Raw genomic sequence first — 24,630 nt, 5'->3', positions numbered from 1 at the left:
GGGTCAGTTATGGGACCCTCTCTGCAGGAAGGACCCTGAGGTGCTGGAGCAGGTTCAGAGAAGTGCAACAGAGCTGCTGAGGAGCACCTGAGAGACTTGGGGTTGTTCAGTCTGGAGAAAAAGAGGCTGAGAGGAGACCTTGTGGCTCTCTACAACTCCCTGAAAGGAGGCTGGAGCCAGGTGGAGGTTGATCACTTCTCCCAAGGAACCAAGTGAACAGGACAAGAGGAAGCAGCCACAAGTTTCCCCATGGCAGGTTTAGGTTGGGCACGAGAAACAATTTCTGCCCCTTAAGGGTTGTCCAGGCCTGGCCCAGGCTGCCCAAGGCAGTGGTGGTGTTCCCATCCCTGGGGGGGTTTCAAGGCTGTGGAATTGTGTTGCTGAGGGCCACGGTTTGGTGGTGATCTCACAGTGCTGGGCTCATGGTTGGCCTCCATGAGCCTGAAGATCTCTTCCAAACCATTCCATGATTCCATGACCTGCCCAGGCTGGGATAGCCTCTGCTCAGGAGGGCTGCAGGGACAGGAGCAGCAGCAGCCAGCCTGCCCAGGGACACCCTCCCAGGAAACCATAGGTGTCTGTGGCACCTCAACAGCTCCCTGTGCTCCCTGCAGGGACCAGGCAGCCCGAGAGACTGATGGCAGAGATTGGTTAGTACCTGGATGAGGTTGGGATAGAGCCCAGCCATGAGGACACCCTTGACAAGCTCCTCCTCTTCACTGTACTGGTTGCACACAGACGAGGGCATGGTACAGTCAGATGGAGATGACACCAGGAAGGCTTCATAGAGGTTCTCAGAGAACTGCTTGACAAGGCCTACAGGGAGGAGACAGCCCCAGGGCACAACAGTCACCTTCCCCTTCAGCCCACCATGAGTGAATAACCTCAGCAGGGTGGCACCAGCTGTCCTTGGAGGCTCAGCCTCTGTGCCAGGACAGGAGGTCTGTCCAGCCTGCGCTCTGTCACAGCACCCAGAGCCAAGGCCGGCCCCATGCCCCCCCAGCTCTGCTCCACGTCCCTCCCCGTCTCCAGGGCCCGGTGAGGAGCAGCAGGTCTTTGACTCACCGTTGATGAAGCGAAGGCTGGGGCCGTACAGGTAGTAGTCCTGCAGGTAGTTGTCCCTGGCCCGGCTGTCCCTGCGCCTCAGGACCTCCTCCCAGCCTGCCACCGCCCGCACGAAGGCCAGGTGGTCGCTGCCGCTCTCCCGACTCAGGACAGCCTTGGCCTTGGGGGCGGACAGCGTGGTCAGCCGAGCGCCGCGCCCCCCGCGCCCGCCGCCCGGCCCCGCCGCCGCTCCTCACCTTGTCCACCTCGGCGCGGTTCTGCAGGCTGCTGCTGAAGGGGTCTCGGGTGAGGCAGGAGACGATGACCAGCAGAGGGTGCAGGCAGCGGTAGATGGAGGCCAGGACGATGGCCTTGGCCAGCCGAGGGTCGGTGGAGATCTGGGCGAGGCGCTTGCCCAAGGTGGTGAGGGCCTCCCGCTGGTCCAGCACTCCTGCAACGCAGACACCGCTGAGGCTCCTCCACTGGCTGCCACAGCACGGCCACAGCGGTGGCTGGTGGCTTCAGGGGGCCGCCAGGAGAACCCCTGGAAGATCTGGGGTGACCTCCGGGAGAGGGATGTGGCTGGGTGCCAGCAACGAGCACCCACAACCTGCCAGGTCCGAGGGAGCCAAGGCTAAAGAGGAGGCTGTGCCAGCCCCACGATGAGACAGGCCAGCTCTCAGCCCCTGGTGACAACTCCCCTTCTTCCTCTGTCATCTCCCCCTTGAAGTTCTCCCCATTTCTTGAGGAAAGCACAGCAGGAAATCAAACATCACTGCAAGTGTGGCTTGGGAGGGCCCCAGCAGCTGCCACCCCCATCAAGGGCCAGTCCTGGCAGTGTGTCCCACTCCCAGTTGCCATGGTCAGGCAGCAAACCCTCTCCCACCCCAGAGGGCACAGCGGTGACTCACCGATCTCCTGCAGCAGGATCACTGCCTCATCCACAGCTTTGATGTCAGGGCTGTCCAGGGCCTTGGAGAGGAATTCAACTGCCTGCAGCAGGGCAGGGGAGGGAAGAGGGACAACCACATTGGCTCCACAAAGGACTTTGGGAGACCCTTCCAGATCCCCATGCCCCATGCAGCCTTCCCTCCTGGTTCTCCTACGGGAGATGAGCTCAGCCCTGCCCATTCTCAATGAGCCTTCTAGACATGGAGACATGGAATGGGTTGGGTTGGAAGGGACCTTTAAGATCACAAAGTCCAACCGTGAACCCAGCACTGCCAGGGCACCACCAGACCACGGCCCTCAGCACCACATCTCCACGGCTTTGAAACCCCTTCAGGGATGGGGACTCCACCACTGCCCTGGGCAGCCTGGGCCAGGCCTGGACAACCCTCAAGGAGCAGAAATTGCTCCTGGTGCCCAATCTGCGCCTCCCCGGGGCAGCTCGTCAGGCCTCAAGCCATTTGACTTAGCCCAGCCTAGGCCATTTGGCCATTCCCCACTGCACTTCTGCAGCAGGACCTGAGCTGCTCCGCACCCGGGGCTTGCCCCGCTGATGGCTGTGGGAGCAGCTGCAGCAGGACACTTCCTGCAGCCCCTGCTGTGCTTACTGTTTTCTCAGGCATGTGGATCTTGGCCTGCACCACCAGGTTCTCCAGCGGGGTGCGAAGGATCTCCGGCACCTGGTAGGTTGGCATCTTGTCCAGGCGGCTGCGAGGGAACAGGTGGTAGGCAAAGCCTGACTGGCAGCGCCCGGCACGGCCTCGCCTCTGCACCACGTTTGACTTGGACACCCACACGGTCTCCAGGCAGGACACCTAGGAGGAGAGGGACCAGGTGTGAAGGCTCTCACAGCTCTGTCCTCTTTGGCTGCTTTCCAGCCAGTCCATGGACCTCGGCGATTCCCCATGACTGAGCAACCACAGAACGGCGTGGGGTGGAAGAGCTCCAACCATGAGCCCAGCACTGCCAGGGCACCACCAAACCACAGCCCTCAGCAACACAATTCCACAGCCCTGAAAGCCCTCCAGGGATGGGAACTTCACCACTGCCTTGGGCAGCCTGAGCCAGCTCTGGACAACCCTCAGGGGGCAGAAAGTGTTCCTCGTGTCCAAACTAAACCTCCCCTGGGGCAACTTGAGGCCCTCTTCTCTTGTCCTGTCACTTGTTCCTTGGGAAAAGAGATCAACCCCCACCTGGTTCCAGCTTCCTTTCAGGGAGTTGGAGAAAGCCAGGAGGTCTCCCCCCAGCCTCCTCTTCTCCAGACTAAACACCTCCAGTTTCCTCAGCTGCTCCTCACCAGCCCTGTTCTCCAGACCCTTCACCAGCTTTGTTGCCCCTCTCTGGACCTGCTCCAGCTCCTCAATGTCCTTCCTGGAGTGAGGTTCTCCCATGAAGGACATGGGAGGCCTTTCCTGCTCTCCTGCACCTTGCAAGGCTGGTCTCCAGCAGGGGGAACGCCTGAGCTGCTCAGTGCATGGACGACACCCTGGTGCCATCTGCTGGACACCTGTCTTGGCTCCACTTCGTGGAGCTCCCTGGCAGCTCCTCACAGGGGAGCTTGGTCCCTGCCTTCCCCACAGCAGTCTGGCAGCAGGATCTGATCAGTGAGGTGAACTGGGCAAAAGCAAACAGATTGGGCTGAAATTGGCCCAAGGTGCGAGCTGCCACCTGGCCCTACCTGTTCTTCACAGAACAGGAGAAGGAGCAACAGTATGAAGAGACAGGGACTGAATGATTTGGGTTGGAAGGGACTTTCTAAGGTCCTCTAGACACTATGAAGCCACAGAAGGTCTAGCAGAGACAGGAAGGGGAAAGGATTTGCCTTAAATCATGGAATCACAGAAGTATTTAGGTGGGCAAAGACTGTTAAGATCCTCGAGTCCAGTACCATGTCTTTGGAGAGCCCAGCCTTTGGCCTGCTCAGCAGCTGAAGGGGAGCTTGGTCAAGGTCAGCACTCTGATGAGTCAAACTGTCCCCAGAGAGGGAGGCAGCAGCCCAGATGGGGAGCAGCTGCACCACCCCATTCACGTCACCTCAGATGTTGCTGTGCAGGGTGGCCCAAATGCAGCTTCCCTACCTTGGTCTTGAGGTCGTAGCGCTCCTCCTTGTGCGTGCCGCTGTCCACCACGTGCACGATGTCGTTGATGGTGATGGAGGTCTCGGCGATGTTGGTGGCCAGGACGATCTTCCTGACGCCCGGCGGAGGCCTCTGGAAGATGTTCTGCTGGTCCATCATGGGGATGTTGGAGTGCACTAGGAAGCAAACCCCGAGTCAGGCCCTGCCCTGCTCTGCTGCTCCCTGCTACCAGGCCAGGGTGGCAGAGATCTCAGCCTCCTTGGACCACCACCTCCTCCTGCTTCCAGAAACGGGCAGAGGGATGGGGACAGCGCTCCTGAATGTTGACAGCCATGTTCTACCAGACAGACCCCAGGGAGGAGCTTCCACACCTCATGAGGGAAGACCTCATTGCAGTTCCTTTAACCTATGGCTCAGCATCAGCAGGACCCTGGTCACCTCCAAACCCCAACAGCCTCACAGCCCCACAGGGTCTCCCTGGTCCCACCATTCACGCCTGCAGCTTTCCCATTTCAGTGGCTCAGGGAGCACAGGAATGGGTGTCCTGTCACAGGCTGTCACCTGGGCAAAAATGGTCATCAGCAAGGACCTGGAACTCCTTCCACTGTGGTGGGGACTGGAAGGGGCCTCTGGAGATCACCCAGTCCAAACCCCCTGCTAAAGCAGGGGCACCCACAGCAGCTTGCCCAGGATCACAATGGCCAGGGTGCTTTGGAAGCTCTCCAGAGAAGGTTGTGGAGTCTCCTGTCCGGGCAGCCTGCTCCAGGGCTCCAGCACTCTCACATCAAGTAAGTTTCTCCTCCTTTTCTGATGGAACCTCCTGGGTTCCAGTTTGGTTTGTGCCCCTTGTCCTGTCCCTGGGCACCACTGACAAGAGTCTGGCCCCAGCCTCTTGCCCTCCACTCTTTAGCTCTTGCTGAGCTTTGATCAGATCCCCTCTCAGGCTGTTCTTCTCCAGGCTCAGCAGCCCCAGGGCTCTCAGCTCTTCCTCCTCACAATGATGCTCCAGGCCCCTCAGGCAGCTTCCCAGCCTCCCCTGGACTCTCTCCAGTTTTTCCCTGTCTCTCTTGAACTGGGGAGCCCAGAACAGGACCAAGGACTCCAGCTGTGGCCTCACCAAGGCAGGGCAGAGTAGAAGGAGCTGCTTGGCCTTGACCTGCTGGCCACACTCTTCTGCATGCCCCTCCAGACACCATTGGCCTTCTTTGCCACGAGGGCACCTTGCTGGCTCTTGGCAAGTTGGGACCCTACATCCACCAGCACTGCCAGCTCCTTCACCCCTCGGCCTCCCCACTCCCTGCCCCCTGAGCAGAGCAGGTGTGGAGCTGCCCCTCTCACCTGGCAGGACGAGGTACCGGCTGTTCTGAGAGCCCAGCATCTCCAGCAGGCGCTGCTGCACCCCCTTGATCTCCTGCCACCCAGGGAGGAAGCAGAGGATCCCACCTGGAAGACAGCAAGGGTTAAGAACAAGCAACCTTCACTCCCAACCAAAAGGGTTCCATAATTCCATGGCCTGGAGATCCCAGAGCTTTTCCCAGCTGGAGACACAGGGATTTGGCTTCTTTAGCCCAAGAACCCCAACAAAAAGCAGGGCCTCAAGGTCTGGGGTATTCTCCTAACCCCAGATTCAGCTCCCCTCACTGCCCCAGACCTCTCTGCACAACAGGAATTCAAGGTGGCCTCCCACAGGCCACCTCAGCACCGCATTTTCTATGCAGGGTTCACTTTTTTCCCCCTCCCAGCAAAAGGAAGAGGACAAGGCAGAACCTACCTGGCTCTCCATGGGCGTCAATCTGGAGCACAAGGTCAGTGATCAGATCAAGATCAAGGACACATTCATCATCTGATTGCTGGGCAAGAGAGGACACATGGAGATGAGTGAGCTATCATCAAGCAGAGAGCAGAATGGCACACAGCACCCCAAAACATCTTCTGGAGAGGGACAATGCCCAGGAACATCATGAGCTTGGGTTTGGCTCCCTCTGCAACCTGCTCTGGTCACAACTGCTGCCAGTTTCTTCTGCTGAGCAGTAAAAAGTGAGTCCCTTTCCTGGTCTCCACACTTGGAAGCCAACTGAGATGTGTCTGACTCCATCAAACAAGTAACAAACATTTGTATGACATTTGTGTGGACAAAAGTGAGCCACCTGCACCAGACTTCAAACCCTCCACACATGGGTCAGCAGTTTGGGATCCTTTGGTACCTCTTCAGGCCAGCTTAAAAAGTGCCCCTCAAAACTCCACCCATGAGGAGATCACCCTGAAGGCAATGGGACACCCCCAGCCTGTCTGCTGAGGAGGCAACCAGAGGTGGTTGACAGACCAGATGGTTGCTCAGCCACAGGTGGGCTGAGAACTTCTAGTCATGGAATCTCAGATGGGGTTGGGTGGGAAGGAACCTTCAAAGCTCATCCAGTCCAACCCCCTGCAGTCAGCAGGGACATCTGCAACTGGAGGAGGCTGCTCAGAGCCCCACACAATCTGACCTGAAATAGTTCCAGGCATGGGGCATCTCCTATCTCTGTGGCTAACCTGGGTGAGGCTCTCACCACCCTCAGTGTCAAGCATTTCTCCCTTCTCTCCAGTCTGAGTCTCCCTTTTTCAGTTCAAGCCATCACCCCTTGTCCTTTCACAACAGGCCCTGCTCAAGAGTCTGTCCCCATCATCTAGGGCAGCTTCTGGACTAGAAAATACCTAGAGGGGTCCCTGACAACCTCAAAGATTTGGAGGTTCAGGTTGGATCTGGAGGTTCAGGTTAGACATGAGGAACAATTTCTGTCCCTTCAGGGTTGTCCAGGCCTGACTCAGGCTGCCCAGTGTGGAGTCCCCATCCCCAGAGGGGTTTCCAAGCTGTGGAGGTACGGTGCCAAGGGCCACGATTTGGTGGTGACCTGGCAGTGCTGCGTTTACGGTTGGACTCCATGAGCTTAAGTCTCTCTTCCAATCCAAGCCATTCTGTGATTCCATGACTGTGTCTTCAGCACCCATGATTTAAGGAAGGCCCCCCACAGCAAGAGCACCCAGCCGGAGGGCACCTTCCAGAGGAATGGTGGAGCCTCATTACTGACTTGACCTCAGGAGGGTTCACCTGGAATGAAAGCTAAGCAGACCCTGCCCACCAACCACAGGGAAGAAGGCCAAGCTCCTGCTGTAGACCAGAAGGCAGCTCCTCATCCGGGGGGAAGAGCTTTGCCACCACAACACACCCACCTTGATCTCGTAGTGCCGGTGCCGGTGCCGGCCCAGCTTGGCCAGGATCTCCTCCAGGTAGTACTCCTTCACCGGGTACATGAAACCCGGCACCTTCACCACGGGGCAATCCCCAAAGTAATGCGAGAAGCGCTGGTTGTCCCCCGTGGCGCTCATCAGGACCAGGCGCAGGTCGGGGTTGAGCTTCTGGATGCCCTTCAGCAGGATGAGCAGGAAATCCGTGTTGACGTCCCGCTCGTGGACCTCGTCCACCACCACGTGGCTGACGCCCTCCAGGCTGGGGTTGCCCTGCAGCTTCCTCAGCAGGATGCCCACGGTGCAGAAGAGCAGAGCCCCTCCCCGGGCGGGCGGCTTGCTCTCCAGCCGCACCTGGTAGCCGACGTTCTTCCTCATGTTGGGCCCCAGCTCCTGCGCCACGCGCTGGGCGACGGAGATGGCGCTGATGCGGCGCGGCTGGGTGATGACCACGTTGCAGCGGGCGCCGCGCCCCTCCAGGATGTAGTGTTCCAGCAGCAGCTGAGGGATCCTGGTGGTCTTCCCGCAGCCCGTGTCTCCCGCTATCACCACCACGGGGTTCTGCTCGATGGCCGACAGGATGGTGTCCTTGTGGGGATCTACTGGCAGCGGGTGGCTCTCCTGCCAGGAGGATCCTCTCCTCTTCCAGAGGGCCAGCAGGTTCTGGCTAAGGCGCACTTCTTCCGCCTCCAGCATGGGGATGTAGGTCTTCCCCGTGATGGCGTCGCTGATGGCACCGGACTCCTTGCTCAGGTTCATCATGTCGTCGGCAATCCGGGGCCGGGCTTCCCTGATGTCCACTGGGTACTGCCGGGAAGATGGAGACGGTTGGGAGAGACAAGAGGATCGGCACCGGCACGAGAGGGACTGAAACTGCTCACAAGTGGTGACCCAGCGCTGGGACCACTTCTCTTTAAGGTCTTTATCAGTGACCTGGGCGAGGGGACTGGCAACCTTGACCAACCTCAAGCTGTGCCAAGGGAGGTTTGGCTTGAGAGCCTCCCCGAACCTGCTAGCCACGCTCTTCATGTCCCCCAAGACCATCCTGGCCATGAGGGCACATTGCCTGCTCATGGGCAACTTGCTGTGCCCCAGCACTCTCAGGTCTTTCCCCTTGGAGCTGCTTCCCAGCAGGTCAGCCCTCAGCTGTCCTGGTGCAGGAGGTTTTTCCTCCCCAGGGACAGGACCCTCCAACTTGCCCTAGTTGAACTTCATGAGATTCCTCTCCCTCAATTCTCCAGCCTGGCCAGGTCTCACTGGATGGCAGCACAGCCTGAGGGGGTGTCAGCCACCCCTCCCAGTTCTGTACCATCAGCAAACCAGCTGAACATCCCCAACAACCCTTCATCCAGGTCACTGATGAGATGTTGGACATCTAACTCCTGCTTTGACAGGGAGTGTTCCCAAGGAACCCAAACCAAAGCTGCCCCTCGCCACATCCCAAAGGCCACATCATGCAGACAAACATCAGGGATGGATTGAGAGCAGCCCCACCACCCAGGAGGGGTCCTCCCTTCCCCAGACATTTATCAGGTTTTGTGGCAAACTCTGCAGCTGCCAATTCCCTCAACTCATGGCCATGAAGCTTTCAGCCCCCACGCAGCTGCAGCCAAGGGAGGCCTTCAGAGCTGAGCCAAGCCTCACATGGTTCAGGTAGTTCTCGATCTTGCGCAGGGTGGCCTCGGGGACCTTGATGTGGCAGGGCTTCCGCTGGTTCTCCCCGAGCTCCCGCAGCGAGGTCATGTTGTACATGGCATGGCTCAGGGGATTGTTGTTCTTGTCCACCAAGCCCAGGCTCTGAAAAAGAGGAAGCAAAAACCAGTCAGACAGGAACAGAGCACAGGAGGTGTTGGTACAGAGAGCAGGTGGGTCAGGGAGTTGGGGAACCATGGAACGGTTTGGGGTGGAAGAGACCTCTAAGCTCCTGGAGTCCAACCACGAGCCCAGCACTGCCAGGGCACCACCAAACCATGGCCCTCAGCACCATGTCTCAAGGGCTTTGAAATCCCTCCAGGGATGGGGACTCCACCATTGCCCTGGGCAGCCTGGGCCAGGGCTGGGCAGCCCTCAAGGGCAAGAAATTGTTCCTCAAGTCCAACATAAACGTTCCCTGGGGCAGCTTGAGGCCATTTCCTCTTGTCCTGTCACTTGTTCCTTGGGAGCACAGACCAACCCCCACCTGGCTCCAACCTTCTTTCAAAGAGCTAGAGAGAGCCAGGTCTCCCCTCAGCCTCCTTTTCCCACGGCTCCACAACCCCAGCCCTTGGCCTTGCAGAACCTCACCCTACTGCCCTCCCACATTGATCCAGCCTGGCCAGATCCCTCCAGACAACACACACTCCCACCCAGCTTGGTGTCATCTTCAAACTGACTAAGGGAGCCTCAGTCCCAATTATGGCTAAAGATTAAAGAGAACTGGCCCCAGTGCTGAGCCCTGGGGATCCCACTGGTGACTGGTCCCCAAGAGGAGTTGCCAACCACTCTTTGGTCCCAGCCAGTGAAGCCTCCACTCAACCCAGCAGGGAGAAGCCAGACCAGGTGAGTGAGGTGTGAGGATCATCTGCTCTGGCTCCAGGAGCACCACTCACCTTCAGCTTCTGGCAGGCCAGAGCTGCTGCTTTGTTCTCTGCCTCCACCTTGCGCCGGCCCTTGGCGGCGAAGGTCATGGGGCAGGGCCAGCGCAGCGTCAGCTTGCAGATCTTGGTCTTGGTGCCCACCGTGCGGAACTGCATGTACTCCTGGAAGAGAGGCACAGCACCAGCATGGCTGGTGGCAACAGCCCAGGCTGCTGGCAACAGCCCTGGCAGGTGCTTTCCAGCACACCTCCAGGGCTTTTACCAGAGCCTGAGTTGGTTCAGGGGCGTTTTGGTGCTAGGAAAGGTTTAACGCCCTGAACTCATCTCCTCCAGCTCACAAGGTGCCGGCCAAGCAGCACAGAGAGCTGCGTGGAGAACGTCACTGAGGGCCTACAGCCGAGAGGACATCTACTCTTTGGTGAGCCCATGAAGTCTGGGAGGCTGGTGGCTGATAGACCCCAAGAGGAGGAGCACCACATACTGACAAGAAGGTAGTGTGGAGAGATTCCACCAGCCCAGACAGCAGAGGCTGCTCCCAGCAACACCAGTTTAGCTTTGTGGCACATCCACAGGGAAGTGCAGACCTGGCACCTCCAACAATGACCTCCTTCATTAGCCTCCACCTTGTCCATGGCCCTGCCCTCAAGGAGCAACATTCCTCATGCTTCTACTAAGATACTTTCTCAACTCTCAACACAAAAAGTCTTCTCCTTTCTCCTCAGGCTGGTTTCTCTAGGCCTGGTTTTAACTCCCCATCTCATTCCGAGTTCTCAGGTGGTCCCCCCCAAAAAACTGATTCTAGTTGGAGTCGTTGAGCTCCGTCCCTGGCAGGGCTCCAGGAGCACCTTACCTTGACCGTGGAGGAGGAGGTGGCGATCTGAATCACCTGGGCCAGGAGGTTTTTGGGAAGAGGGAACTGTGTCAGGGCACGGATGGCAGTGTTGTCATCGGTCATCTCAATGGAGCTCCCTCCTCGGCTAGAGGGAAGATGGGGACACACTCAGCTCCTACACCCAGGACAAGCTCCAAATACCCACCCTGTGCTCAGACCCACTTCACCTCAGGTCTCCTAGCAAGGCCTGACACTGAGCAGTTACAGGCAGAGATAGTATTGGTCACCTCAAAAGTCAACTTGTACCTTGCTGCTAACATCTGTCAGTCACAGAAGCATGTGCCAGCCCCATAAAGCCACCTCCTGGAGAGCAATCCAACCTCTGCCCTACAGACCAGAGGGCGACAGCAGCTCTGAACAGAGTAAAACACTGAAATGATTTCTGGATCCAAAGAACGACCCTAAAAGCAACCACCACCATCAGCTGCTCCTTGTGCATCTCACTGCTGGTGACCACTAACAAGCCTAAGAGTTGGGCTCATCTAGGGCAGTAGAGTCATGGAACGGGTTGGGCTGGAAGAGACCTTTAAGACCACAGAGTCCAGCCATGAACCCAGCACTGCCAGGGCACCACCAAACCATGGCCCTCAGCCATCTCAACAGCTTGGAAACCCCTCCAGGGATGGGGTCTCCACCACTGCCCTGGGCACACTGGGCCAAGCAAGGGCAAGAAATTATTCCTCATGTCCAATGAAAACCTTCCCTGGGGCAGCTTATGGCTGTTTCCTCTCTCTTATCCTGTCACTTGTTCCTTGGGAGAAGAGATCAACCTCCACTTGGCTCCAACCTCCTTTGAGGGAGTAGCAGAGAGACAGGTCTCCCCTCAGCCTCCTTTTCTCCAGGCTGAACCTTCCCAAAGGTCCCTCAGCTGCTCCTCACCAGGCATTTTCCAGCCCCTTCAGCAACTTTGCTGTCCTTCTATGGACCCCCTACCAGCCCTGCTGAAGTGAGGGGCCCAAAACTGGCTGCACTGGCCCAGTATGACCAGTGTGACCAGTATTCAGTGCCTGGCCCATCCACAAGCCACACCAGGAGGTGGGAAGGTGTTGCTGAGCCCTGAGGAGCTGCAGCGGTGCAGCAGCACCACACCTACCTCACGTCTCTGCCCGGGGTTCGAGCGTCCTGGTGTGCCATGGGGAGGTAATCGGACACGTCGATAGCTTCCTCTTCCAGCTCCCCTTCCTCCAGCTCCCCCTCCTCCAGCTCCCCTTCCTCCAGCTCTTCTCTCCTCATGGCTTTGGGCATCCTGCCCTGCTCCATGGGCTGGATGGCGTCGTCGGGCTCCATGCGGCGCCAGCAGGTGGAGAGGTCGGCCAGGGAGGGGCCGGACTTGGAGCGCCACTTGGCCTCGGAGCACCAGCGCTCGTCGGGGCAGCCCAGCTGCTCGGCCAGCAGCCGGTACTTAGCGGCGTCGAACAGCTCGTTCCTGGGGCCCAGCAAGCCCCAGCCCTGTGGGAGACACAGCCTGAGGGGGGGCACAGGGGCACCCCAACATGGTTTCGCCCCGAGGAAGATGCCCAGAAGCCGCCCCTCCAGGTCCCACAGAGAGAGAGAGAGAAGAGATGTGGAGCAGCAAAACCTGCTGCTGCTCTTCGAGAAAGGGACCCTGCTCACCAGCCCCACTGCCCAGAGCCATGGGATGGGCTGGGGTGGAAGAGACCTTTGGGATCATGGGAGTCCAACCATGAACACAGCACTGCCAGGGCACCACCAAACCATGGCCCTCAGCACCACATCTCCATGGCTTGGAAACCCCTACAGGGATGAGGACTCCACCACTGCCCTGGGCAGCCTGGGCCTGGCTCTCACCACCCTCAGAATCAAACATCTCTTTCTTCTCTCCAGTCTGAATCTCCCTCTTCTAGTTCAAACCACCACCCCTTGTGCTGTGTACAACAGGCACTGCTCAATGTCTGTCCCCAGCTTTCTGATCAACCCCCTGAAGCACTGAAAGGCCACCAGAAGGTCTCCCTGGAGCCTTCTCTTATCCAGGCTGAACAACCCTAACTCTCCCAGCCTGGGCCCACACCAGAAGGGTTCCAGCTAAAAAGCTGATCAAGGTCTGGGCACCAGAATGAGCACCAGGGCCCAGAGTTTTGGGTTGATGGCTGGCTGAAGCAATTCTGACAGCTCAAGGCTTCACCTTCTACCCCTGATCAACAAACAAGAAAATGAGAAAGTGAAGAGGCAAAGAGAGAGACCAAAGTCAGGTGTCAGCATCCATATGGACAAGGTCTCCACTCCCAAGGTCTTGTTCCTCAAGCCAAGATGGAGCAGAAGCTCACCTTGAAGAGCTGACATGCTGCAGCTGCTGCTTGCCTCTCAGCATCAATCTTCTTGGTCCCATAACCTTCCACCTCCACATTTTTTGGCCACTTTATGTGCAGGGTGACTTTCTGGAAAGCAAAGAGAAGCAGGGCAATGAGCCAGGACACAGCAAGCTGGAGGACCTCCATCAGCAGCACACCTGCCTCAAACACCTCAGAGCTCTAGGCAAAGAGGACTACAGGTGACAATCCCAAAGCAAGCAGGGTTTGGTCCCTTCCTGGGAAGCTCCATTCCCACAACACTGACAGAAAAGCCTGAGAAAAGGACCTGAGGTGCCCACAGCCACCACCAGCAAACTGGTTGAGAGTCCTCAATGTCCCTTTATGGAGATGTTGAACAAGACTGGACCCAGCCCTGACCCCTGGGGAACACAAGCTCCAGGACCTTCAACCAGACCCCACCCTGCTGCTCACAACCCCAAACAACTGGGGATAACTTCAGCCAGCACCAGCAAGTCCTTCTCCACAGAGCTGCTCTCCAGCCCCTCACCCCCAGCCTGGATTTGTGTTTGGGGTTGCCTGGACCCAGGGGCAGGACCCTGCACTTGGCCTCAACGAACCTCAGGAGGTTCACAGGGTCCCACTTCTCCAGCCTGCCCAGGTGCCTCAGGATGGATCCTGTCCCTCAGGTGTGTTACCTGCAACACTCAGCTTGGTGTCATCCACAAATGTGCTGAAGGTGCCTCAATCTCACTGCCCATGTCACTGATGGAGGTGTTAACCAGTATGGACCCCCCTAAGGGTCACCACATCGAGCCACTGACCACCACCCCCTGGCTGTGACCATCCAGCCAATTCCTTATCCACTAACAGTCCACACATCAAATTCAGCCTTCTTCAATTTAAAGGCCTAGATCCAAGTCTAGGATCCAAGTCCAGGCTCCCAGTCCAGGCCTCTGTCACCCCAGCAAGAGCTCACATCACTTGGCAGGCCATTTGCTTGCTGTTCCTCTGCTCCACTTCACATAAAGCAGACCCTGAATCCCAGCCTGCCCTCCAGCAGACAGGAGATCCCCTCCGTGGCATGCAGATTCCTTTCTGGTTGCCATTGAACAGGTCAGGCTTGGGCAGTTGCTCTGCTCAACCCAGAACTAAAACCTTGGCCCACCAAGGCCTAACTCTGGTAGTGCAGAGCCAAGCATTGGCTGTGTTCTGCTGCTGGGAAAGGATCTGCCCACACCTTCAACTCCCTGCAGGGTCTGCCCAACATGAGTGCAAAGGAAGAGAAAGGGGCAAACCCAGGACTATTGCTGGTCTGGAAGTCCCCCCCAGCTGTGAAGTGGTGTCCCTGGCTGCCAGCCCAGCCCAGCAGGCTGACCTTTTTCCTGGGCCCGTTGGTGTGGATGTAGACCAGCTTGTCCCGCGCATGGGAGATGCCCAGGGCTCGGCCGATCACGCTGTTGAGCAGGTTCTTGGGCTGTGGAAATTCCTTCAGCAGGTCTCTGGAATCTGAAGAGAAACAAGAGAAGAACTGAGAGTGCTGTGCTTCGTGTGCAGTCCTGCTCAGGACCTGTTCCAACAGCACTGCGCCAAGGCCCTGCCAGCAGCAACCTCCCTGAGGTGAGGAGAGCGGAGCAGGCAGGGCTGGGAAGTGCTTCACACACAATGTCTCCAGGCATCAAAGTCTCCAGAGCTCCACACACAACACTGCAAAAACAAAAGGGCCAAGGGTTGTGTCCCACACCCCCCCAAACCCAGACTCTTTTGGTCTCTCTCTTGGAAGCATGAAAATCCTCCAGAGAGCACCAGCGGCCTCACTGCAGGAGTGAGGGACACCAGCAGCTGAGTGGAGAGGCCAACGGCATCAAGTTCAAGCAGACCAAGGGCCAGATCCTGCCTTTGGGTCACAATAACCTCATGAAGGCTCCAAGCTGGGAGCAGAGGCACTGGAAACTGCCCAGCAGAACAGGATTGGGAGCAGGGGGTTGGTGACAGTGGCTGGAGATGATCCAGCATGTGCCCAGGTGGCCAAGGCCACCAGAATCCTGGCCTGATCAGCAGTGGTGTGGCCAGCAGGAGCAGGGCAGGGGTTCTCCCCTGGGCTGGGCACTGGTGAGGCTACTTCTCCAATCCTGGGGTCAGTTTTGGGTCCCTCACTCTAAGAAGGACATTGAGGGACTGGAGTCAGTCCAGAGAAGGGTAATGAAGTTGGTGAAGGGCCTGGAGAACAGGGCTGGTGAGGAGAGGATGAAGGACCTGGTCTGGTTCAGCCTGGAGAAAAGGAGGCTGAGGGGAGACCTGGCTTTCTGCAAATCCCTGAGAGGATTCTGGGGCCAGATGGGGGTTGGTCTCTTCTCTCAAGGAAGAAGTAACAGGACAAGAAGAAAGGGCCTCAATTGCCCCAGTGGAGGTTTATTTTGGACATGAGGAGCAATTTCTTCCCCTTGAGGGTTGTGCAGGCCTGGCCCAGGCTGCCCAGGGCAGCGGTGGAGTCCCCATCCCTAGAGGGGTTTCAAAGCCATGGAGATGTGGTGCTGAGGGCCATGGTCTGGTGATGACCTGACAGTGCTGGGTTCATGGTTGGACTCCATAATCCTAAGTCTCCTCCAGCCAAATCTATTGTGTGATTCCCTAGTTCCATGAAACCCTTGGACAGTTCCAAAGGATCATGCAGGAAACACTCCCATTCACAAACCCTTTGCCCATTTGTTGCCTTCTCCCACTGGCCAAGAGGACAGGGCTCTGGTCTCAGCCTCACAAAGAAGGCCAAGCCAATTATCCCTAATGAAGCAGAGCATGTGGTACCCCTGTCCCCTCACCCAGCCACCAGCACTACATTCAGACCCTGACCTGTGCAGGAAAGCTGGAGAGGTGACCAAGACCTTGGCACTCCAAGGTTCCACGTGGCTGGGACCACGGCAGGAGGAGCAGCCCCAAACACCACTCCCCAAGTGCAGCACTGAATTCATTGAGCAAATGAGAATTGAACCCTTCCAGCCCCAGCTTGGGGTTACTTGGCCTTGAGCTGCTTCCTCCTTCAAAACCAACCCAAGAGATGATGTGGTGAGGCATGAGGAAGAACATTCTTAAATGCCCCTCAAACCTGACATACCTCAAAACCTACCTCCTAACAGAGCTAAGCTCTCCCATCCTGAGGTGACTCCTCAGCCAAGGTGAAATATTTCATCCATTGTGGAGCAAAGAAGAGGGTCTCCAAAGGAAAAAGGCCAGCTCTGGCTTGCAGAGCAAGACACAGCATGCTCCTCACCCTGACAATGGCACATGCAGCAGTGCCAGCTGAGGTGGTAGCAGCAGTGACTCAAGGCTTGATGGATCACTCTCATTATCCCAAGGAACAATTAGGGGGATCCCCATTCCTATCTTGAGCAGGGGAGCTGAAGGGATTCTCATCTTGCATGAAGTTGGGCCTCACTCAGAGTTTCTAAGGAAGATGTTTCCTTCCCTGCCAGGCTGGGCTTCTTGGCATCTTCCTCCAAAGAGGGTCTTGGTTCTGCCATCACTGAGGGTGGATATTTGGGTAGGAATCATCCCAGTGGTAGCCACAGCTCTGTGGAAGCCAGGAGTCCACCCAACACCCCCCAAGCAGCCAGAGCTGATTTTCACTCCCTTCTTCTCAAGCCAAAACCACGTGTTGTGTCCAAACCACAGCTCCAAGATCCCCAGGGAATATTAAAAGCCAGCCTTGGAGAGCAGACAACACAGGGTGGGGTTATCAAAGAGGTTAATTAACTCAGTTCAGCTCCTCAAAGGCAGCAAGTGCTCAAGCTTGACTCGCTTGTAAAGTCCAAGATGATTCCAAGCAAGACTGAGAGGAAGAAATAAACCCAAACCAACCAACTTCCAGCTGCAGCACCCAAACCTTCTGCACTGTCAGGTACAAGGAGACAGCCACCAAGTGGCCTGTTCCTTCTTCAGGAAAGACAAAGGAGTACTAGATCCACTTCAACTGCTTCTCTCTTCCCTGGAGATGCACCAAATGAGCAGGGAGCACAAACCATCCACTACAAACCTCCTCCAGATAGAAGCCCTTGCAGGAATCAATTCAAGTGGATGAAGAAAGCTCCCAACACATCTTCCCAGGGAGAAGCAAGCCCCATGGCTCCCTCATATCCAGTTCAAAAGGAATTGGCCTGGACTGGTTTCACAGAGAAGGTTCCACAAGGCAGCTTGGTTTGGAGCACACCAAAACAGTGTCACTTTTGGGTGGTGACCTCCTCTCAAGCACACACAGCAAGAAAAGCCACAGGCAGGTCTTGCCTAAACAGCAACCACCGTAAAATGAGCCAAACTGACAAGACCTCTTCAGAAGCAAGAGGAAGATGACCAAAGGCCAAGCACCACTCCGGAGACACAGCCCAGATCAGCCTGCTCCAGCCTGGCCCTGCTCTGAGGAGGAGATCACACAGCACCAGCACGACCTCAATTCTTCTGTGACACTGGGAGACAGCAAATTGATTAGTCAGAGAAAGAGCCTGGTTGAGATCAACAGAGAGGTCAAGAGCAACAACTGAGGAGTGCCACAAACCTGACTGAGCAGGCAGAGAATCCCAGAACCCCAGTGTGGTGGGTGGGAAACAACCTCTGGAGATCACCCAGTCCAAACCCCCTGCTAAAGCAGGGATACCCACAGCAGGCTGCCCAGCATCACAATGGCCAGGGGGCTTTGGAAGCTCTCCAGAGAAGGAGACTCCACAACCTCTCTGGGCAGCCTGCTCCAGGGCTCCAGCACTCTCACATCAAGTAAGTTTCTCCTCCTTTTCTGATGGAACCTCCTGGGTTCCAGTTTGTGCCCCTTGTCCTGTCCCTGGGCACCACTGACAAGAGTCTGGCCCCAGCCTCTTGCCCCCCACCCTTTATCTCTTGCTGAGCATTGATCAGATCCCCTCTCAGGCTGCTCTTCTCCGGGCTCAGCAGCCCCAGGGCTCTCAGCCCTTCCTCCTCACAGAGATGCTGCAGGCCCCTCAGCAGCTTCCCAGCCTCCCCTGGACTCTCTCCCCTGTCTCTCTTGAACTGGGGAGCCCAGAAATGGACACTGGACCCAGTCCTCCAGCTGTGGCCTCACTAGGGCAGGGTGAAGGTGGAGGAAGCAAGAAGCAATCCTTTTCACAAGTTCTGCTCCAAAATGCCACCCTCTGTGCCAAGGAGCCACCCCTCAGCTATCAGTCCCAACACACCACCACCACCTTCTGAGCTGGCCTCACATCAGTTGATTTCTCCTCACTTGGATTCAAGGCCAATAACAAAAGCAGTCAAAGGAGGAGCTCTAACAAGGCATCAACAAGTTGGAGGCTTAGAACTCAGCCTCCTAAATAGTTTTCTAAGTAACTTTTATGATCTCTGCATGTTGAAGCAGGGCTCCACAGCTTGGGCCAACTTCCCAGGAGACCCTGAGGACTTTTTACTTTCTCAGCTGAAAAGATCCTTCCACTATCTCCAGACTCTCACCAGAAGGACCAATCCACCATGTGAACTGCAAGACGAGTGAACCAGAAGCCTGAAGGTTAAAGTATTCAAGAACTCTCTGAAACCACATTGGGGGGGTGGGGGGAAGTGCTGACAAAATGTACAGAAGAAAGACCCAGCATTGGTTTCCTCCATTTCTGAGGCAACACCTGAAGCAGCTCATTAACCATTAATTAATTTGGGCTGGTTTAGCATTTTCTTTGGCAGTTAATTTGCTCTGTTGAGTGAGTGCAACAATTAAAAACTCCACAAGCTCCAAGAGCAAGCCCAGCAGAGCTTCTGACAGGAAAATGGAACCACGAGAGGCAGAGAATGCAGGAACTACAGAGACAAAATAATAAAGAAAACATACTATAGAGGGGGCAGGAAGTGTAGAACACAGGACAAGGTGAGGGGGAAGAAGTTTTTATGTAATAATAACCCGAATTTCCCAAGTGAATGATTCCAGCCTTAGAAATAAAACTGAAACCAAAGCAGCTGTAGGCTGAGGGACCGACAGCCACCAGAGACATCTTCCCAGCTTTCTTCCCACAGCCGCTGGGCAGATTCCTGGCCGCATCCCAGGATTTCTGCTCACAGGAGCTGCCTGCCCATCGATCAGCCTTTCCCCCGGCTCAGGCCAGCTGCCGGGGGCCCGCGGGAAGCCCTTTGTAACGGGGACCAGGCGGATAATGCGATGCTCGCAACCTCGCGCGGCCAGCTCCGGCGCTGCCCTAACGGAACCTGCCGGCGCGGCCGCTTTTCCTGGCGGATGCTCGCTGGGCGTGCTCGCTCGGGCAGCATTTTTAGCCGAAGATCTAGCCGGGATTTTTTTTTCCCCGCGCTCTGGCATCAGGGCCCAGGGCGATCGAGGGTTTTTTAACCCAGGAGCAGCTCTGCCCGACTCCAAAGCGGCGACCTTGAGCCGGAGGGCTCCGCACCGCTTACCCCGGAGCATCCCAGCGCTGCCCGCCAACAAAGAGCCCCGCACAGCCCCGCAGCGCCGGAGACTGCCACAAAGGCCTCGACCCCCGCTGGCTGCCGGAGCTCCCGGAGTCTCGCCGGCAGCCCCCGGTCCGTTACCTGCGGCGGCGGCGGCGCAGCCCTGCGTGCAGACCCCGCCGCAGCTCGCCGGCTCCTCTCCCTTGCCGCGCATCCCGCCGCAGGAGCCCTCTGCCCCGGGGCGGGCTCGCTCAGGGCCGGGCCGTTCTCTCTCCCGCGACAGCGGCGGTACCGTTGGTCCCCTGCAGCCGGCGGGGATGGAGCGGGCGGCCCGATGCGGCCTGGCCTGGCCTGGCCCGGCCCGGCCCAGCCGCCCGGAGCGAGAGGAGGCCGGCGGGAGGCACGGCCCGGCTGCGGGCGCGGGGGGAGGGACGAGCGTTGCGCTCACGCTCCCTCCTTCTCCTCCTCCTTCTCCTCCTCCTCCTTCTGCCAGCACTGGGGCTCGCTCCTCCCTTCCGCTGCGCGCGGGGCCGGCGCGGAGCCGCTTCCCCGGCCGCTCGCACCGGGGAGGGGGAAGCTGCGCCGCCGGTTCCTCCCCCCTGCCCTGCCCCGCCTCACACCCCCTCCTGCCCGGCTCACCCTGCCCCATGGCGGCTTCCTCCTCCTCGGCCGCCGCCTGCTCCTCCTCCTGCCTCCGCTCCTCGCGACTGTGGGCCGCGGGCAGGCGGGTGCAGAGCCCGCGAGCGCCCGGAGCCGTCCGGTAGCGGCGGCAGAGGCGCAGAGGCCCCGCCGAGCCGCAGGCCGCAGCCGCCTGCAGCAGCAGTCCCAGCGCCGCCATCTTGAGGTTACCCGCAGCCGGCTTCAGGCCGGGCCGGCCCTGGCGGAGGGGAGGGAGCCGCCGCCGCGCCGCTCCCCCTGGCGGCGTGGAGGACTCACAGCAGGCAACCCCTAAACTCTCACCCACGGCCGGGGGTGCTCCCCGGGCTGTGTCCCCCTCCAGGACAGAAACAACGAAGGGGAAGGAGACGGAAAAGGAGAAAGGAATGAACGTGGCTTCACACCCCTGCCAGAGCACAGCGTCACGGAATGGGCTTGGCTGGATCACCAGGCCCACCGCTCTCTAACTCCACCGCGGCTGGCGCTAACCCACGTCCCTCAGCACCGCATCTCTGCGGCTCTGAAACCCCTCCAGGGACTGGGATTCAACCACCTGCCTGGGCCAGGCTTTGAGAACCCTTTCAGTGAAGAACTTTCTTCTAATGTCCAACCTAAACCTACCCTTGGGGCAACTTGAGGCCTTTTCCTCTTGTCCTGTCACTTGTTCCTTGGGAGAAGAGATCAACTCCCACCCAGCTCAAAGCTCCTTTCAGGGAGTTGCAGAGAGCCAGAAGGTCTCCCCTCAGCCTCCTTTTCTCCAGGCTCAACAGACCCAGGTCCCTCAGCTGCTCCTCACCAGCTCTGTTCTCCACACCCTTCACCAGCTTCCCTGCCCTTCTCTGGACCTGCTCCAGCCTCTCAATGTCCTTGGAGTGAGGGACCCAAAACTGACTCCAGGATTCAAGATGTGGCCTCACCAGTGCCCAGTCCAAGGGGACAATCTGGCCCTGCTTCTGCTGGCCACACCATTGCTGATCCAAGCAAGGATGCTGATGGCTTTCTTGACCACTTGGGCACACGTGAACTCATCTCCAGCCACTGTCAATCCACACCCCCAAGTCTCTCCTGGGCAGCACATTGGGGCAGAGAACAGGAGAAGCTTCTTGGGGAGGTGGAGGACTCTCAGACCCACTGAAGCCTTAAAATGCCACAAACCCCATTTTCTTCCTCAAAAGAAAAATACAACATCAACTCTGCTTGCATCACCAAGCTCCACCAGCCCTGCCTGGAGCTCTCTGTCCTCCAGACATGAGCACATCACACAAACACCACAAGAAGCCAAGGTGTGTCCTCAGACACCAAGGGTGCATCATGCAAGGTGAACCCCAGAGGTCATCTCTGAGGGGCTGGGGATGTTTTGTGAGTGTCACCAGTTCCCCCAGGACAGAGACTCTTCACACACACAAAGGTCACCACAAAGGGATGAGGTGTTTGCTCTCAGATCTAAGCAACCTGGAGATCCTCAAAACACAACCCATGGCTCTGTCCCACAAAGGGCTTTAATGTCACTATCATCACTGCCCAGGGATGTGGCTGAGGCTCCCTCCCTGGGGATACTCAAGAGCAGACTCAGTGTGGCCCTGGGCAGCCTGATCTAGTTGGAGGTGTCCCTGCTGACTTAAGCAGGGCTGGACAAGGTGAGCTTAGAGGCTCCCTTCCAACCCAATGCAATCTGTGAATCTGTAACTGAAAGAGGCTGGAGAGGCAAGGACAGAAAATAAGGACAGGGACTTGTTGAGAGCTACCTGAAGGGTGTAGACAGCAAGGGGAGAGCACTGAGTGAGGAAGAGGATGGGGTTTTGGTTAGGAGGGTGAAACAAGAAGGGGGTACAGAAGCCTCTGCTTGAAGCTAACCAGCAAGCAAGTCCTCACTGTCCTCTCCTGCATTAACAGCAGAGCTCTTTTCCCCTTCCAGCCTCACCCCTTCCCCTGGAACACTCTCTTGTGCTTGCTGTGACATAGTTCTCTCACAACATTCAACTCCTGTGCTTCACCAACTAGGACAGAAGCTCAGTGGGTTACCACAACCACCTCACTTAGCACTCAAAGCCCAAGCTCTGCATGCTGAGCTCCCTTCAGAAATAGTCTTTAGTCCTCAATTTCCTTTTCTGCACCCACCCCATCCAGAAGGGCTTCTGAGAAAGCCACTGGTAGGACAAAGTCCTCATTTAGCCAGCAGAGAGGAGGACAAAACTGCTTCTCACCACTTCATTTTCTTCATCAGCCTGAGAGAGTCTGAAATCTCTAAGCAAAGAAAGGAGTGGAACTAAGTTTGCCTCAGGCCCTTACCTTTGAGGGAGTTGAGCGAGAACATCTCCATCTCCCAGGGAAAAGGATGGACTCCTGGCAAAACAAAAAGGAGCCAAAACAGGAGGTCAGAACAGATCCTTCCTTTGAGTGCTTCAAGTGCTGAACACTTCAGAAAGTTTCTTTAGCACAGGACAAAGCTGAGGCTGCTCCACAAATCTCACAGAATCATGGAATTACCAAACTGTTTGGGGACCTTCAGAGCTCATCCAGTCCAACCCCCTGCAGTCAGCAGGGACATCTGCAACTGCAGCCTCAAACAGCCCAACTTGGAGTGGTTCCAGGCATAGGGTAGCTCCCACCTCTGTAGGCAGCTTGGGTCAGGCTCTCACCACCCTGTGTCAAACATTTCTTCCTTCTCTTCAGTCTGAATCTCTCTTAGTTCAAGCCATCACTCCTTGTCCTGTCACAAAAGACCTTGCTCAGAACTCTGTCTCCAGTTTTCTGATCAGTCCTTTGAAGCACTGCAAGGCCACCAGAAGGTCTCCCTGGAGGCTTCTCTTCTCCAGGCTGAACAATCCTAACCCTCTCAGCCTGGCCTCACAGCATTGCTGTGGCCTCCTCTGGCCCTGCTCCAACATCTGCTCCACACCCCTACTGTGTTGAGGACTCCAGAGCTGGCCCCAGCACTGCAGGTGGGGTCTCAGCCTTCATCTTTGCTTCGGGTGCTCCATCTGCCATGCCCACACAATGAACTCTCTACCATTAAGGTGCTTTCAGCAAGCCAAGAACAAAATGCCTGCTTGCTTCAGTAACACCAAGCAAGGCCTGAAGTCCCACCACTTGGGGCACAGAGCTCTGTGACCATGACACCTTGCCAGCTGCAGATGACAGGCCACACTTGGTCTTTGTCAGTGACTAAATAATGAAGCCCACAGGGGTTTGACTTGGTTAAAAGAAAACAAGGTAGGCAAGAACTGTCTGAAGGACAGAGCTCAGAGGGTTGTGATCAGCAGGGCAGAGCCTGGTTGAAGGCCTGAAGCTCGTGGTGGTCCCCAAGGTTTAGGACTGGATCCAGTGTTGTTCAGCACCTTCTAGAATGATCTGGGTGAAGGGATGTACAGAACTGGGAGGAGTGGCTGGCACCCCCTCAGGCTGTGCTCCCATCCAGCCAAACCTGGCCAGGCTGGAGAGTTGGGCAGAGGAACCTCATGAAGCTCAACCAGGGCAGGTGTAAGGTACTGACCCTGGGGAGGGTCGACCTCTGCACCAGTAGAGCTGAGAGGTGACCTGCTGGGAAGCAGCTCTGCAGAGAAGGACCTGGGAGTGGTGGGGGACAACAGGGTCCATGAGCCAGCAGTGTGCCCTGGTGGCCAAGAAGGCAAATGTTCTCCTGGGGTGCATGCAGAAGAGTGTGGGCAGCAGAGCAGTGGAGGTTCTCAATCTAAAGCTCCCCTGGCACACCTTGGAGCCAGGCAGAAAGGCAGTGCTGAAAGGAAATGCAAGGCAAAACTGCAGCAAATGGCCTTCTCTGCTCAAGAGCAGGAGAAGAGTAATGAACTGGAGGCCCTAGATGGATGAGCTCAGAAGATGAACAACCAAGAGCCAAGCTGACAAACAAGTGTCTGCCAAAGATGTGGTGCTGAGGGATGTGGTTTAGCACCAGAGTTGGCAGAGTTGGAGCTGGACTGGATGGCTCTCAAAGGGCTCTTCCAACCAAAGGGATTCTGCCTCTCTGTAAAGATGCTATTTGAGTTGTGCCTGTAGGTCCCCAGTTGAGGTGGGGACCCTTGCTGTGGAACCACTAACAGCCCCAAGGCTAAAAGAGCCAGGCTGCACAGGAGCAGGGAGATGAAACAACCCAGGTGAGGTCCATGAAGAGAATCCCACTGAGGAAGGATCCTTTTTAAATGAGATGGAAGAATCCACAGACTCATGAGTGGAAGGGACCTTTCAAGGGCACCTAGCCCAACCCCTTGCAGTGGGCAGGAACATCTGCAGCTAGAATGCTTCAAGCTCGAGCACCCAGCAGGACCAATGTCCGAGCAAAAAGAGCAAAGCTTGGCTAGATCAGGTAGGTTTAAGGGACAGGTCAGTAAGAGACCAGCCCCTGCAGCACCATCACTGGGTTCCTCAGGACCTGATCTGGTGAATATGGACACAGGGGATCCTGAACAAAGAATCAGTTTGAAACCAGGCAGCAGCCTGGTGGAGACCCCAGGGGAGGTGTGGCTGAAGATGCTGATACCAAAAAGAGGTGCCCAGCTATGGCAGGTGCTTCACCACCACTC

The 24,630-nt window shown here is 57.1% G+C and overlaps 1 protein-coding gene across 4 annotated transcripts in view; it reads right to left on the bottom strand.

The window, feature by feature from the left end:
• The window catches only part of DHX30 (DExH-box helicase 30), a 29,008-nt gene that overhangs the window by 2,400 nt on the left and 1,978 nt on the right, over positions 1-24,630 (bottom strand). For 2 of the 4 annotated variants that reach the window (XM_054171319.1, XM_054171320.1), the window contains exons 2-17: positions 22,382-22,435; positions 14,409-14,539; positions 13,049-13,159; positions 11,857-12,212; positions 10,722-10,848; positions 9,884-10,033; positions 8,940-9,092; positions 7,281-8,102; positions 5,842-5,920; positions 5,409-5,513; positions 4,071-4,246; positions 2,601-2,807; positions 1,956-2,037; positions 1,302-1,495; positions 1,066-1,225; positions 659-816 (exon numbers count right to left, since the gene is read on the bottom strand). In XM_054171319.1, the coding sequence (XP_054027294.1) occupies positions 659-816; positions 1,066-1,225; positions 1,302-1,495; positions 1,956-2,037; positions 2,601-2,807; positions 4,071-4,246; positions 5,409-5,513; positions 5,842-5,920; positions 7,281-8,102; positions 8,940-9,092; positions 9,884-10,033; positions 10,722-10,848; positions 11,857-12,212; positions 13,049-13,159; positions 14,409-14,539; positions 22,382-22,412 (3,042 nt within the window). In that variant the 5' untranslated portion in view covers positions 22,413-22,435. Of the gene's footprint in view, positions 1-658; positions 817-1,065; positions 1,226-1,301; positions 1,496-1,955; positions 2,038-2,600; positions 2,808-4,070; positions 4,247-5,408; positions 5,514-5,841; positions 5,921-7,280; positions 8,103-8,939; positions 9,093-9,883; positions 10,034-10,721; positions 10,849-11,856; positions 12,213-13,048; positions 13,160-14,408; positions 14,540-19,576; positions 19,996-20,074; positions 20,283-22,381; positions 22,436-24,630 lie in introns of those variants that run through there. The other 2 variants (XM_054171317.1, XM_054171318.1) reach the window with 2 other exon arrangements.

The sequence above is a fragment of the Dryobates pubescens genome, chromosome 21, assembly GCF_014839835.1.
Source record: "Dryobates pubescens isolate bDryPub1 chromosome 21, bDryPub1.pri, whole genome shotgun sequence".
Lineage (NCBI taxonomy): Eukaryota > Metazoa > Chordata > Aves > Piciformes > Picidae > Dryobates > Dryobates pubescens.
The sequence above is the reverse complement of the archived record's forward strand: the minus strand, read 5'-3'. Positions and strand labels throughout refer to the sequence as shown.